The sequence below is a fragment of the Candoia aspera genome, chromosome 4, assembly GCF_035149785.1.
Source record: "Candoia aspera isolate rCanAsp1 chromosome 4, rCanAsp1.hap2, whole genome shotgun sequence".
In the NCBI taxonomy this organism is placed as follows: Eukaryota; Metazoa; Chordata; class Lepidosauria; order Squamata; family Boidae; genus Candoia; species Candoia aspera.
Window position 1 is genome coordinate 96,934,162 of NC_086156.1, and position 14,664 is coordinate 96,948,825.

Here is a 14,664-nt window from a genome sequence, read left to right on the forward strand (position 1 = left end):
TATTTTTTCAAAAGTTTTGTAGGACTTTTTGCAGACTCTTTTATGATATCAGACATGGGTGGAACCAAGTTGAAAGGCATTGTAAAATATCCTTATAGTTCTGAAATGTCATTTCAGATTTTTTCTGTATTATTATCGGACATGGATCTTACAAGTTTGTACTTTAACTTCCAAAACAAGTGTTCAGATCGTAGTATGAAAACAAATGATTTCTGAAAAGCAAAGAATAAATAACAAAAAAGCATGTCTAGATGCCTAAACTGGGACAGGTGGTTTTCACATTATATCACATCATTATTTTGTACAACTTACATAATCCTCCTGCCTACTATTTTCCCCACAACAACAACCTTGTGAGGTGGATTGGGCTGAGAGAGAGTGACTAGCCCAAGTCACCCAGCAGGTGTTCATGCTGAAGAGAGGATCTGAGCTCACTGTTACTAATCCAGCACCTTAACTACTACACCAAAGTGGCTGTCTCTCTAACTTCTTAGTTTGCAAACTATCTTAAAAATGCCAAAAGAGGCATAGGGTAGAGATAGTTTCCTTTTATTATTCTTAATTTCTATACCCTATGCTATAATATATGTTAATTTTCTATCAGCTGCTTAGCAGCTGTCAATTGCTCCATTTCTTTTTCATTCATATAAGCTGTTAGCAATCCAAGAGCATCTGTTATACTGTAGACAATATATTTTAGAAATAAATAATAGCAAGTTTAAAAATTGATAGTACAATCCTAAATCCCACTGATACAAATGAATCTTTTTTTCCCAGTGACAATAGATTTTATGGGGCCATGGCATCAAGATTGTGGAGACTTCTAGGTTTTTTTCATTACATTATTTATAGATGAAATAAAGGCTCTGATGAAGATGGAAGGAATAGAGGACCCTAAAGCTTCATTGTTCAAACTGACTTTGAGCAAGGAACTCATAAACATTTTATTAAAGTGTCTCCATAGACCACAGCTTGAGGATGGCAAACATTTATCACTTAGCTAAGGCCGCTGTATTTAGGCCACGAATGTAAGCATGATATAACAACCTCCAGCTCTTTGCTGCCATCCTGCGATCGTCCTGAATTTTGCAGCCGAGGCGCTAGAGCTCCGATCTGCGCGGCAGATGATTTTGTTGTTTATTCGTTCAGCCCAGAATAATGGCGCTGAGGTAAAACAACCGTCTTTTAAGGAGATGCGGGAGGGAAATGAAACAAGGAAGGTGAATCTTAAGACTCTTTCTACATTCCGCCTCCTATAAGCTTTTTGTCGGGTCCTGATTACTTTTAAATAAATGACGGCGAGAGGCGTTGGAAACAGGAGGGAAAAGCTGAATTCAGTTGCCAGGCGCGCGGGCAGGAAAGGGTTCGTGCTCCCCGCCCCCGAGTCTTTTTGTTGGTATTTTTTCGAGAGCGCGCGCGCGCGTGCGTGTACAAGCGCAGGCGCGTTTCAATTATGACGTAGAAGGCGGAAGTGGGCGAGGCCGTTTGGAATTTTGGCGCGAGCGCGGAGCGTTGGGTGCCTTCTCGGAGGTTTGTCGCGCGCCTCAGAGGAAGGGCTGGAGGTGGCCGGACTGAGGGGAACGGGGTTGCTGCGTCTGGGAGCTCACGGAGAACCCGAGTTTTTTTTCTCTCGCGACTCAGAGGGGATTGGGACGGAGGAAGAGTTGGACGAGGTAGGAGAATCCTCGAAGTCTTTCCAGGGGAAAGGGAGGCGGTCCCTGGAACTGGCTACGACCGTGCCAATCTCTGATGGGGAAGGGTACATCCTCCCCGCCAAATGCTCCGGGAAGAAGGTTTGGCCTGTCGGTGTGGTAGTGAAGAGGGGGGGCAGGTTGGTGAATGGGTTGGTGTGGGGCCTAGTACGACCTAGGTTCAAGTCCCCCCTCAGCCAAGGAAACTCAGTGAATGGCTTTGGGCCAATAATTCTCTCAGCCCAACCTATCTCTCAGAGTTGTTGTGGGAAAAAAATGGTGGAAGTTCTACATGTATCCTTGGAGCTCCTGGAAGAAAAAAGGACCAAATAAATAGGGGAGTGCGGCTTGTCCACCCGACATATGCAAATAATACCGTTCCAGTTTCATTTCGGTGTCCCTCAGATTGAGTGTGGGTTCCAGTTCCCACTGTCTCTTTCAAGTACAGCCATAGCAAGCTGACTCCAGATGGCAGGAACTGGATTCTACCCTAGCTTTAGGACTTCCGCTCTGTTACGTAAGTCACATAATCTGTTCTTTCCTCTGTTAGCCTTTTTCAATTTGGTATTGTTCAGACTGGACAACACTTCTCACCGTTCTTGGCTAATAGCCTAAATGGCTAGAATGAAGAGATTGTTGCCCAGTACTTCAACTAAAGGAGACCAGACAGGTGAAACTTACTATTGGGGCATTATACCTAGTAGGATTTCTTTGTTTTAGCAGATGGCAGCACTTGTCTGACCTTGTCAAGGCTTGGAAACTAAGCAGCAGTGCTTCTAGTTAGTATTTGAATGGGAGGCTACTAGATAGTATTAGAGTTGTTGGTTAGATTGGGAAGTCATCATCCTGGAAAGAGGCAATGGCAAACCACTTTGGAACTGTTACTGCTAAAACTGCATAGATGGATCCATGTAGTCATCCAGAGTTGAGCTCAATGCAAGGGTAACTTTGCCTTTGTGTACCACTACAAATTTTAAGAGTGCAGTTCCCCTCCCAAAGAGGTTTATAATCTAGAAATAGGTACAAGAGGAACATTAGAAGAAGGGAAGGCAAATCAAGAGTGGGTAGTGGAAAATATGCATATTTTAGTTATGCTTACTTACCTTTAGTTACATTAGAGTTTGAAATTAAGAGAGATTAAGGTTTCATGGAAAATAGTTTTGAGAAGTGTCTTGCAGAAAGAGGTGACTTAAGAGTCTAAAGGTTCATATAATACACTGAGCCACAAATTAGCCAACCATATTTTAGGCTAGTGTGTTGTGTGAATCAAGCCAGTGCTGTTAGTTTTGATTGTGTTGTGCAAATCCAGGCAATTAAATTTGTTCAGTAAATCAGGATTAACCATGGGATAGCATGTTGTGTGAATATAGCCAGAGGCATTGGGAAGAATTAGTTCCAAGCTTATTGGCAGTAACAGAGATGGGTATAATCATGTGGGAAAGCAGAAATGCTTCAAGTGCTTAAGGCTACTGTATTAGGATTGGAGAAACAAATGTTCCTTTTTCACCTGATGTGTTATCCATGAGGAAGTGGATTCTTTCTTTGTGGGTGTGTTGGATACAATGTTTATTTTTTCAAAGGGGAATAAATCATTTATTGAATGAATGATTTGCTCATTCCATTTTTATTTAACTCTTTCAAGAAGTTTCAAGTATGCTGTGCTTTTCCCTATGTGTAGGTGTTCAGTTTTATGTGCATTAGAACTCTGTAAAATAATTTAGGCTTAAAAATGTGATTGACCCATGATTATAGAGTAAGTTAATGTTCTGGAAAAACCTATAGGCCAGACCCCATTATCTCTAAGCGAGCTAGTCATGCGGGCTAGAGTACAAGGAAAGCCACATAACTAACTTTACCGTGGTGTGGATGGAATCCAGTGATCGCTGCATTTTTGTTGCCCGATACATTTATTGTTAGACCCTCTAATACAGGTATGTCAGGGAGATTTCCACCACAGTTTCTCAGCATAGTTGGCAGGACAGGAAGTCCAAGGATTGGAGAAGAATTTTGGAGACAGCCACTGCTGCACTAGGTGTGCAGTTTTCTTAGTTTCTTCTCAGTAATCTGAGACACTCCTGTCCATACCTGATTAGAAATAGCCAGGAAAACCAGTTCGGCAGAGAACCCCAGTATAGTTCTGAGATGATAGAATAGGGAAATATTTCTTGAATTGTCTTTAATCTGTCTGCATTTGCTTTGTTGAATTTTGTGAGAGTTTATTCCCTGTGTTTTAAGTACTGCTTCTGACCATGGCTTTCTGTTTAACATTCCAGTCTGCCTGACAGAGTTAAAAAGTAAGGTAGCTGATTGCAAAATGTGCTCAGTGAGCATGATGGAGGCATATACAGTATTCTTAACTGACCTTTGTGCCAGATCCCAAATCTAGCTACTAGAACATGTACATTCACATACCTAGAAAATTTAGTGATCTGGAAAACCTCGCTCTTCCCATCACTTTACAGTATACAGACCCACAAAGTTCAGGATAAAATTACATGTAACATTTCAGGTATCTACAGTGGTGCTTAAAGGTTTGTGAACCCTTTTGAATTTTCAATATTTGTGCATAAATATGACAGAAATGTAGTGTTTTCCACAGAAGTCCTAAAACTACATAAGAAAAGCCAATTAAACAAATGTGTCAAAAACATTATACTTGTTCATTTATCTATTGAGGAAAATGATCCAAAGCTACATATTTGTGTGTGTCAAAAGTATTGAATGGAATCTTGAAGAACAATTTGTTTAAAATCACACAGGATACTCATGGCCAAATGTTTTACTTCCCGCTCTGATGATCTTCAGGAATACACCCAGATGGTCATTAGGGTTGATTCCTCGTGAAATTGTAATGGGAAGCCCTGCGAAAACATCATTAAATGTGGCACAAAAGGGTAATCCTCATCTGGAAGATGAGTCTATGATATCCTATTTAAAAGGTTTGATCACTGTGGATCAGGCCCAAACCAAGCAATAGCAATTGTGCATACCATTTGGATTGAAATACTCCAAGTTGGGGGTTGGATTCTTGTTGTATTCTTTGTACAGACAAAGACCTTCCTGAGTCTGAGGTGGAAGGATCCATATCAAGTACAGTTCCTACTAATACCTACCCATGGATGCCAAGGGCCAGGGCCTGTCCCACTGGGTTCAAGAATCTCATCTTAAGAACGCACCTGCTCCATCGGCTAGTGTAAACCTTAAGCCACCTAATGAAAAACTTGCAACCATGCAACTGGGTAACCAGCAGCAGAGATCAAAAATACAGCACTGTCTGCTACTTTGCTTAGTGTGTTTTTGATTGTAGCAGCAACTATCTTTTTAAAAATATAGTTACAATATGCAATCTGTGTAAACGTTAACTGCTGGCTTTGTTCACAAGTACCAGTCCACTCTCATGGAGGGAGTTCCAAGTTTGTTTACCTCTTAGAACTTAGTGAAATGATGTATCTCTTCACTGACCAACTCTCAGAAGATAATACCTTGGAAAAAGTATGAGGCAATGCCTCAAAATTTAACTGCACAATATCTTTCTCTATACTGATATGTTTAATGTGTAATGGTGTGAAACGTTTTACAGAAAACTTCATCTGTAATGTCACTGCCATAAAGATTGGGGTCCATCTAATAAGTGGTGCAGTCCTGGAGGTAAAATCCCTTCTGACCGCAGAATTCTGGAATATTATCAACATGTTAATTCTTTTGCCCACTTTCGTAAATGTTGTTTCACTGCAGTAGAAGAACATTATTTTGTATTTGGATATCATACCTACGAAGATCTTTTCTCTGGACTTGAAGTTATCTTGCTGTGTTCGTGACATGCAAAAGAAGGACCCGGCTGGTAGTGGGATGGCGGGCCGTGGAAGGTTTCCATGGCGCCTCTGCCAGTAAGCCCAGCAGAGGGGAGGCAGGCAAAGACGACGATGAAGATCAGTTGGGGCAGGGTGGTCATACATGCAGGCAAGCCCATAAATTGTTAGAAAAGAGCCATGGAATACTGTTTTATATAACCGCAACAAGATTATTGTATGCACAAAGATGGAAAGGTTTTGGCAATATCTACATCATCTTGGTGAAGATGACAGAACTTGCTGAAATGGCTAAATTGACTTGTTAGATTAGAGAAAAGACAATAGCTACATTAATCGGTGACTGGAAACCCCTTATGGACTTTTTGTGTAAGAAAAAATGAACTTGTGATTTATGGTTTTCATGATTAGACAGGAGACTATAAAAAGAAGAGAGTCATGATGTAACCTTAGAGACGTTAAAATATAAATGTACTTATAACTGCTGTGAAAAAGATTAGAAGCCACTTTATATCTTTTTTATCTTTTTTTTTCTACTTCTACTTTTTCTTTTTGCATTTTCTTTTATTTCTCCCTTTCTCTTTCTTCTTTCTCATTCTACTTTAGTTTGTATTAGTTCTTACTATTGTGAAAACTTTCAGTAAAAATTATGTATAAAAAAAGTAAACATGGGTGGGCCTGAATTTTGTTCACATGACCGCAGGGGCACTGTGATGGCTAGAACTTTGAGGACTAGTCATAAGTTCCTTTGTTCAGTGTCGTCATAAGTTCAAGCGGTCACTGAACGAATGGATGTTAAGCAAGGCTACCTGTATTATGTACCATCCTTGAAGTTGTAGATAGAGTTTTTTAGTTCGAAAAGAAGAGAAGAGGGAGGGGTATAATGTGGAAAATCTATAGGCCAGACTCATTATCTCTAAATGAGCTAGTAACATAGGCTGGAGTACAAGGTAAGCTGCAGAACTAGTACAGACTAGTTTTAAAGGAGACCTGAGCATTAGAAACTGAAACAACCCTCACCCCAAATCTGTAGTTCTATTACAAAAGTATTTAACTCAACTGCTTCTTGCAAATGCCTATTTTAATGCCTATAAAAGCTTTGTAACTCTTTACTTTCACTCTGAGTGGAGTCCGGTGATCACTCTGTTACCTAAAAATGATCATTGGACCCAGATGGTTACAATATTTTGGTGAGATTTACTCCACAATATGCAGAAGAGAACCAGCTTTATAACCACATTTGAAGTCCTCCTACTCTTTGTTTGATGCTCTGAGTATTGTAGAGATGTAGTTTGTATCTTTTAAATAAAGCATTATACAAAATTATGGTTGCCATATTGAATAAGAGGACATACAATGCACCCTATAATCTTTATTCTGAAGTAATCCCTACTATTTTCAGTACAGTTTGCTCTCAGAAAAGCATATATAAGATTGCTTCTGGTTTTTATCTTGATTCAAGTACCTTATAATGGATTACGTAAGGAAGGAATTGCTGGCATAAATCAATATTTTGAAACTATATTTTCCAACTGGTGCTCCATTTACTGTTTGTTCAGTTTGTGCTTCTGCTGACAGTTGTGTTTACTTTGAGTGCCTCTAGAGAATCAGATTCCAGATTTGTCGGTTTCATTTGAATGTCACATGGCTTATCAGGAATCACTAAGAAACTTCACTGTTGTTGATGGATCCCGGACAATTGCAGCAGATAGATGAAATGCATCTTACCTGAAATACTCCTCAAATAGCCAGGATTTGGAGACTGCAGACCACAGGGCATTGATTTTCTTAGATGGAAATCTAGTGCTGATTGGAAAGCATGACTGTTACTAAAGCTTTTGATAAGTTTTTTTTAAAGGACAAAGAGTGCCTTACTGCAAAAAGAACTAAAAAAACGTAGAAATGATCAGTGTCAAATTAAAGGTTGGTTGTTTCCAGAATTGTAAACTAGAAACAAATAAGCACTTGTTTCTTCCACAATAGCACTAGAGGTCTTTCAGAGTGTAATGTTTCTGAATATGCTCCTGCTTACCTTATTCCTTCTATTTAGCCTTTTAAGTGCATCTAACCAAGGATTGGAAAGAAGTAAACAAAGCAGACATACATAGCTAATAGGCTTTATAGCTATTTAGTTTAGTTTAATTTTTTTATTTTAGCTATATGGGTTTTATAATTTTATGTTATTAAATATATTTACTTACCTACATTCATATGAGTTAAGGTTATAAACTTAAGGATACTTACTACATTTTATTGTTTTTTTCTTTTTGGTAATGGTCACTGACTGTAATAAAGTAAATCTCTTTAATATGCTATTGCATTGTGTGAAGACTGTTTAAATTCAATATATGTCATGATCTGTGTTATTCCAGGTTAAATATGTGGAAATGTTTCTAACCACAGCTTACTGTATATCCAGTTTTTATGACTGATGAGCCTGAAGGAAAGTCCTCTATAGCCCAGCACCAAAACTTGCTGCTTTCTGGTTTAGGCTGTAAAGGAAGCTACTGCATAATCTTAGTGATTACACTTGCTGCTTTCAGATATGCCGGTACCTCTTGATTGTTCAGGGGCTGAATCTCAATTAAGCCATACTCCTCTGCCAGTGCCTGCCTTCTTCAGGGAAGCAGAATGCAGTTTTTCAACCAAAAGGGCCCGCCAACCACTCAGCTATACCCTTCCTCCTCGGCCGCGGCACAAGAGCACAATAACTGTGAGCCGAATTTTCTCTGACCGCCGTCTGCAGCCTTGGACCAAGCTCCAGCCACGCAGTGTTTCCTTCCATGGCTCACACAAGCAGCAATCACCTCTACATAGTCATCTGTATGATGCCTCTAAAAGGGAGCTGTTTTTCAGGCAGTGTTTCCAGAAACTGAGCTGTTTGGGACGAGGATCTTTTGGGGAAGTATACAAGGTAAGGATTCATCAGATAGTGATGGTTAGTGGCTTAAAATAAAATTACAGAAATTAATGGAGACTATATTTATCAGTGAGTTTCAGATGGGACAGCTAAATGGAAATTCCACATTCTGCAGTGCTGTGTGGAGACTGGAAGAAAAGTTTTGGCATCATACTCCACTTGTAAACCTCCTTGAAGCATGTGGCAGACAACTCGAAGAAACAAACTAAACTTTTGGTTAGACACAGCAGATAATTTCCTATATTCGAGTGTAATTTATGCAGTAGTTTGTTTAAAATGCTCTTGTAAAAAATTGTTTGCATTTCAAACTACAGTAAATACTTATGGTTTAACTTTGGCTGCCTTAGCAATTAGAATAAATAGTACACATATTTGCAGCCTAATTACATGATATAAACGTTACTCCCTGTCACAAAAAATGGATGCTCTTAGCACAGAATGGTACCACTCCTCACTTGGATGTTAGGGTTATTAGGTAGGAATCTTAAGTTGAAGCTCTTCCATGGACCTGCCAGGATCCTCCGCATTCTCTCTTATAGGTACGGTCTCGTGAAGATGGTCAGTTGTATGCAGTGAAGCGCTCTGTGGAGCCTTTCCGGGGTGAGGGTGACAGGCAGCGCAAATTGGCTGAGGTGCGCAAGCATGAGCGTGTGGGACACCATCCCAACTGTGTGAGCTTTGTGCAGGCCTGGGAGGAGCGTGGTCAACTGTACATCCAGACAGAGTTGTGCCCAGGCACCCTGTTGCAGTACTGTGAGGAGTATGGGCCCCTGTCCGAATGGCAAGTTCAGGCCTTCCTCTGGGATTTGCTTCAAGGACTGCACCATTTACATGATCATAACCTTCTACACATGGATGTCAAGCCAGCTAACATCTTCCTATCATCTACCAATGTCTGTAAGCTGGGCGACTTTGGGCTAATGCTGGAGTTGGACTCTGGGGATCTGAATGATGCTCAAGAAGGGGATCCACGCTACATGGCCCCGGAGTTGCTCCATGGAGAATATACCAAGGCTGCTGATGTCTTCAGGTGTGGGGTGTGATGGGAAGGTGGGGAGCTAGGTTTTCTGGTGCCAGGAATGGCCACTATCATATAGTTTTTGCTCCTCTGCCTCAAATGTAGCTAACCATGGGTGTTAAAAATCAACGGTATGATCTAATGGTGCTGCCTGCTTCAGTTACTTGATCTATGTCTTTCTGTTCTCCCAGTCTTGGCATAACTATCCTAGAAATTGCCTGTAATATGGAGCTCCCCAATGGAGGTGAAGGCTGGCAGCAGCTTCGGCAGGGTTATCTGCCCCCTGAATTCACTGCAGGTGAGCAGCAGCAAAGGGGACATCTCTGCATGTAATATCTACAGTGCAAAGATTCTGCTGGCAATCATCTTGGGAAGCAGGCAAATTAAAAAGCATCTGTCAAAGCCAGAATGGTCAAGTGAAGAAGCTAGTGATGTGAAAAAAATCAGTATGCCACACAATTAAAGGTAGATGACTGATTCTTCCTATCCATTCAGGTCTCTCTGTCGAGTTGCGAAAACTTCTAGTTGCCATGCTGGAGCCCAATCGTCTTCTCCGGCCCTCAGTGGAGATGCTGCTTAGTTCTAATCTCATGCAGAAAACTGAGAGGTGGCGAAAACTGATGTTGTTAGCACAATCTGGGATCCAGCAGGGAGTCTCCATGTACAAGGTGAACATGAATTTAGCCAGATATTATAGTCCTAATTCTAAAGCAAACTTTAAGCACATACTCTTGGGTGATTGTTCATTTTAATATGCTTGTTTCAAAATGGACTGAAAACCTAAATAAATAAATACTCCACGGTGCAGTCAGAGCATTCCTTTCCTTACAACTATAGCCGTGCCTTTCATTTCTTTTCTGTTCTTTTAACCCAAGGGACTTAATAAATTGTTAGGTACCGTTGCTTGTGATTGAATGAGACTGAACTTGTTCTATACATTTCTCCTTGAATCCTTGGAATTCTTTGACACCTGTTACTATGGAACTGTCACTGATTTATATCAAATGCTCATTGTCATTTAATGCCAGAACCCTCTCCTAGTTTTATTGTCAAGTTCAGGATATAATTCATGATGGTTTTCTGTATATTCTGATTCTGCCTGCTGATCTCTTTCCCAATGTTTGATTCTTTCCTTCTGTTCATTCCAGACCCTCCTCAGCTTCATGCAGTGGTTTTGGGAAGCTCTGTGCAGTCCAGCTCAGTGGTTGCTCTTTTGGCATCAGACTGTTCCAGCCACACCACCACATTCACCCTTTCTCCTTCCCCTGGAAAACAGCAGTCTCTCTAGTGACTGGGGTGAAGAAGATGAGGGTGATGAAGAGAGCCTTGGTGAGGATGTATTTGAGCTCTCAGAGATAAGCGAACGACATAACCACACTTGCCCTGTGGAGCTGCAGTCTTCAGATAAGTAAGTTGGAGGGGGAGAGGCACATTCCCTCTTCTATTATCTACCTATCTCAAAACATGGCAGAAGTAGAAAGTGAACATGAACAAGTGCCCTGCATCAGAATCTGCTGTTTAACATTTAAAATTGTGGTAGATGAATCCCAGTGTTTGAAGTCAGTGAAATGCTTGCCTAGTTTGAAAGACAAATAAGCTCAAGTCTCAAAAATCCATTGGAAAAGTTTCTTTCTGACACTGGAATTGATGAATTAGTAACATGAAGCAAATTCCATTTACCAGTCCTTTCTTGGAACTTCTTAATCCCTTAATACTTCAGCTGCATGCAGTAACCTTATCTCTGTTTTAGCAATCTCTGAAACCCAAAATAGAGGACAGTGATTAGGACTGTGCAAAGCATTTGAAGAAACACTTGAAGTGCCTTACCAAACTTTGTGCCTGGAGCATAACTGGCAACCAAGGAAAAGCTTCAGATTGATTGCCCCAGGTCTTTGAGAGAGAAACTGCCTCAATACTCCAAGCAGCAGTATTCTCCAAATGCTTTTTAAAGCTGCTGTAATGATTCTCCAGAACACCTACCCCAAACCTGAGGCCAACTTATGGCACTAGTGAACTTATCCAATTCTGTTTTTCATATGAGAATTTGCATTGCTCCTCCTTTGACATTTTCTCTATTAGGAAATTTTCTGTAGCTTATGAAAGCACTGTCAGTTGTCAATTATTGTCTAAGCATTAAAAAAAAACTGACTCGGTTTAAAGTACTGATCCGGCTTTTTCTCTAACAAAATTATTCTCATCTTTTTTTTTATTGTTAAGAGTGGCCAACTTCTCTATCAAAAAATAATTATCAACCCCTGACAATTCAAATTATTTCTGGCTTGGAATCCACCTTTTGGAGGTGAATGACTAACAGTCTATATTGTTCCCTGAAGGATAGAAAGAACAGGTCTGTTACACATGTAGAGGTGGTATGATGAACTGAAAGGGAAAAGAGGGAGCAAGTGACTAATGCAGCCTACTTGTTCAAACATGTTGCGCATTCATTTGTTATACGTGTTGGTCTGGATTCCCCACCCCTTCTCTAATATATATCTCTCAGGTTTCTGCTAGGCCCTGAGAGTAAAACCTCCTGTTTGCTTTTCTTTCAGACAGCCTGGTTCCCCCCTGCTGACCATATGTCCATGTGCAGGAAGCACTTCCACACCACGGCATCCCTCACCCCAACAGACTAGTTGCAGGAAAAACAGGTGAGCTGTTATTGAAGCAGTCACTAAAAGGAAAGAGTTGTGTTCATATAACTCACTAAGCTATACTGTGTTTGTTTTGGTTTAGTGGATTGTGCAAACCCAACAAATGTAATGTATTCAGTAAACTATTACTTAAACTAAGGCTTGCTGTGTGCAAAACCAGTCAGTAACTAAACTTCTGGAGGCTTTTGCAGAGTTGCCTGCAAACTGAAGATACAAAATAATGTTCAGAATGCTTGATGACTCAACCAAGGAGAAACTCTGGCACTGAGCTAATACCTCTATTACATGCTTTCACCTCTTCAGTAAAAGATGCAGTATTTTGAACCTTGAGGCTTTCTCAAGGCTCTTAGACTGTGAAGGGGCCAAATGTCTTAGTTTCTTCCTTGCTAGGTTGTGAGGTTTCCATAACATCTTTTTTTTTAATCATTTGCAGGTCTTTTGCACTCCAGGGAAGTCCCAACCTTAGTTGCATTCGTTTGGAGTCCCCATACAACAGTCCCACTTCATCAGACTTGTTACCTGTGAATAGCTTGCAGCACACACTAGCATATGATGATGCAGAAGATGAATGGGAATCAGTTTTACCTCAATGCTCAAATCAGTGCTCCACTTTTGAGCCAAAAAATTTGTTAAGCTTATTTGAGGACTCTCTGGCATCTGAGCAAAAGTGTCATTGCTGATGGGGGAACTATATTTATTTGCTGGTTTGCTTAGGCCCTTTTTTGGTACATGAAGGGGTTCCTGCCATTAGCATTATGCTAGAGGTCAGTATGCTCAGAGGCACTGGGTTATGACCAAGTTCAGTCTAGCAAAGGAGAGGCAATATTTGTATGAATGCTTCACTGTGTGTACATTTTGTCTGCTTGAGTCATATATAATGCTGTTTTTGAGATACCAATTCTTGCCTTCAGAATTTAAGAATAGTATTTGCTGGCAATCAGTAGAAAGCAGATCATACTGTCTCACCATTTAAGGGAAAAGGCATCCTACTTTTATATGAATTTGAGGATTGAATACATTCTGTACACATTTCTTTTTTAAGTTTTGTCCCCTTCTGTTTGTGTCCCAGAAATTTGCTGCCGTTTGTGGGATTGGGAGTCGGGACTGAATAATCTTTCATTCTGGGGTTTTACAAAGGTGGCAGCTGTAAGTCATAACAATAAAAGCATTCAGAATTTCCATTTATTGGTCTGTTTCTTTTTTAAAAACATGACTTGACTATGAAGACTCCATTAAAAAAAAAGACTGAAAGGAGATACATTATTTAAAGCCAAGTCATATAGACAACAAGGGAAGCCATTTTTCTTTGTTTAACTGAGGGATATCTTGAAAATACAGACTTTCAGAAAAGTGACTGTAAACTGGGCACATGCCTTTGATAAATTCAAAAGCTTACTAGCTGCCCATATCTACTGTGTCTCACTTGTTTTCAGGATTTTGCAATCAGGTTATATGAGATGCTCTATTCTTACTGGGTAAAGAAAAAGGTGACTGATGATTGATAAAAAATGTGCTTTTCTAGAAGCTTGTTCAATCTGCTTTACTGAGCTCCAATTAGTATATGACTAGGATTCATATGTCCTCTTAGACTAGAATACCCAACTGAGAGTCTACTGATGAATTAACATGCTATCTACTCATCTTTCAGTCAGGAAAAAAACCTGTACCAGCATGAAATCTGCTGCCACCATTGCCAATCCCTGTCCTGCGTCTGTGGCATCTGTTCTGGCTCACTGAATGGCACTATTTTGATTTTGTGTGTGCAGTGCATGACAACCAAAGCAGTCAGCTTATTTTTCTGGCTGTACTGTTTTTCCTCTTCTGCATATCATCAGCTAGTAGGAAGAACATCTGCCAGCCATGGCACCACAGGAGGAAGTAGGGGGGGGCAATCTGTTGCAGGACAGTGTCCCTCATCTGTAGGCTTCCTCCTCCTATGCACTATTGTAGGGTTTCAAATTCGGGCAACTTCACATTAAAGAGGTATGTTTCAGTCTTTATTTTTAGTTTAAGAACACTATTAATGCATCTTTTCAGGCCTACACATGAAACAAGTATAATAATTTTTGTAACTTCTGGCCTATATTTGAGCCTGAATGTGCAGGGGTTCCCTGAGGCCTGAAAAATATTTCAAGAGTTCCTCCAGGGTCAAAAAGTTGAGAAAGGCTGCTCTACTGTTGTAACCCAAACTGAAGTTAAAAAGTCACTGAGGAAGATGAATTACAAGTAGAATTTTTCCTAGGATTTTTCTTTGCTTCTTTTCCCTTTCCTTAAATAGGCAATAAATGCCAACTACCAGATTCTTCTATGCTATTTGACCAGCAAAGGGGCAAAAGGTACACTGATCCCATTATTCCAATATTAGGTGAGTTCATCCTTGCGCTAACCTGGTAAAAATCATACAGTTAAAGCACAGCATTGCCAGCTGAGCAGTCTAGCATTACTGCATAATTCTGGCAAACCACCAGCACGGTGCTGCTGTGTCCAGCTTTTTGGGGAGACAACAGAATGGCAGCCAGGCGATGGCAAGAGAGGAGGAGGAGGAGGAAGACACCCAAACAGCATGAAACAGGCA

General features: G+C 40.5%; 1 protein-coding gene across 1 annotated transcript; it reads left to right on the plus strand.

Annotated features, from left to right (window-relative positions):
- Positions 1 to 1,504: 1,504 nt before the first annotated feature.
- PKMYT1 (protein kinase, membrane associated tyrosine/threonine 1) lies at positions 1,505 to 13,268 on the plus strand. Its single transcript, XM_063301065.1, has 8 exons — positions 1,505 to 1,673; positions 8,044 to 8,414; positions 8,960 to 9,450; positions 9,630 to 9,736; positions 9,934 to 10,106; positions 10,587 to 10,846; positions 11,988 to 12,086; positions 12,523 to 13,268. The coding sequence occupies exons 2-8, from the start codon at positions 8,046 to 8,048 to the stop codon at positions 12,767 to 12,769; spliced, it is 1,746 nt and encodes a 581-aa protein (XP_063157135.1). The 5' UTR covers positions 1,505 to 1,673; positions 8,044 to 8,045; the 3' UTR covers positions 12,770 to 13,268.
- The last annotated feature ends 1,396 nt before the right edge of the window (positions 13,269 to 14,664 follow it).

What these genes read in the sequence shown, in the direction of transcription:
- PKMYT1 (XM_063301065.1), top strand. Translation starts at nt 8,046, where the DNA reads ATGCCGGTACCTCTTGATTGTTCAGGGGCTGAATCTCAATTAAGCCAT. An exon ending in GAGCTGCAGTCTTCAGATAA is followed by an intron (nt 10,847 to 11,987) that starts GTAAGTTGGAGG and finishes CTTTTCTTTCAG; the next exon opens with ACAGCCTGGTTCCCCCCTGC. An exon ending in ACTAGTTGCAGGAAAAACAG is followed by an intron (nt 12,087 to 12,522) that starts GTGAGCTGTTAT and finishes AATCATTTGCAG; the next exon opens with GTCTTTTGCACTCCAGGGAA.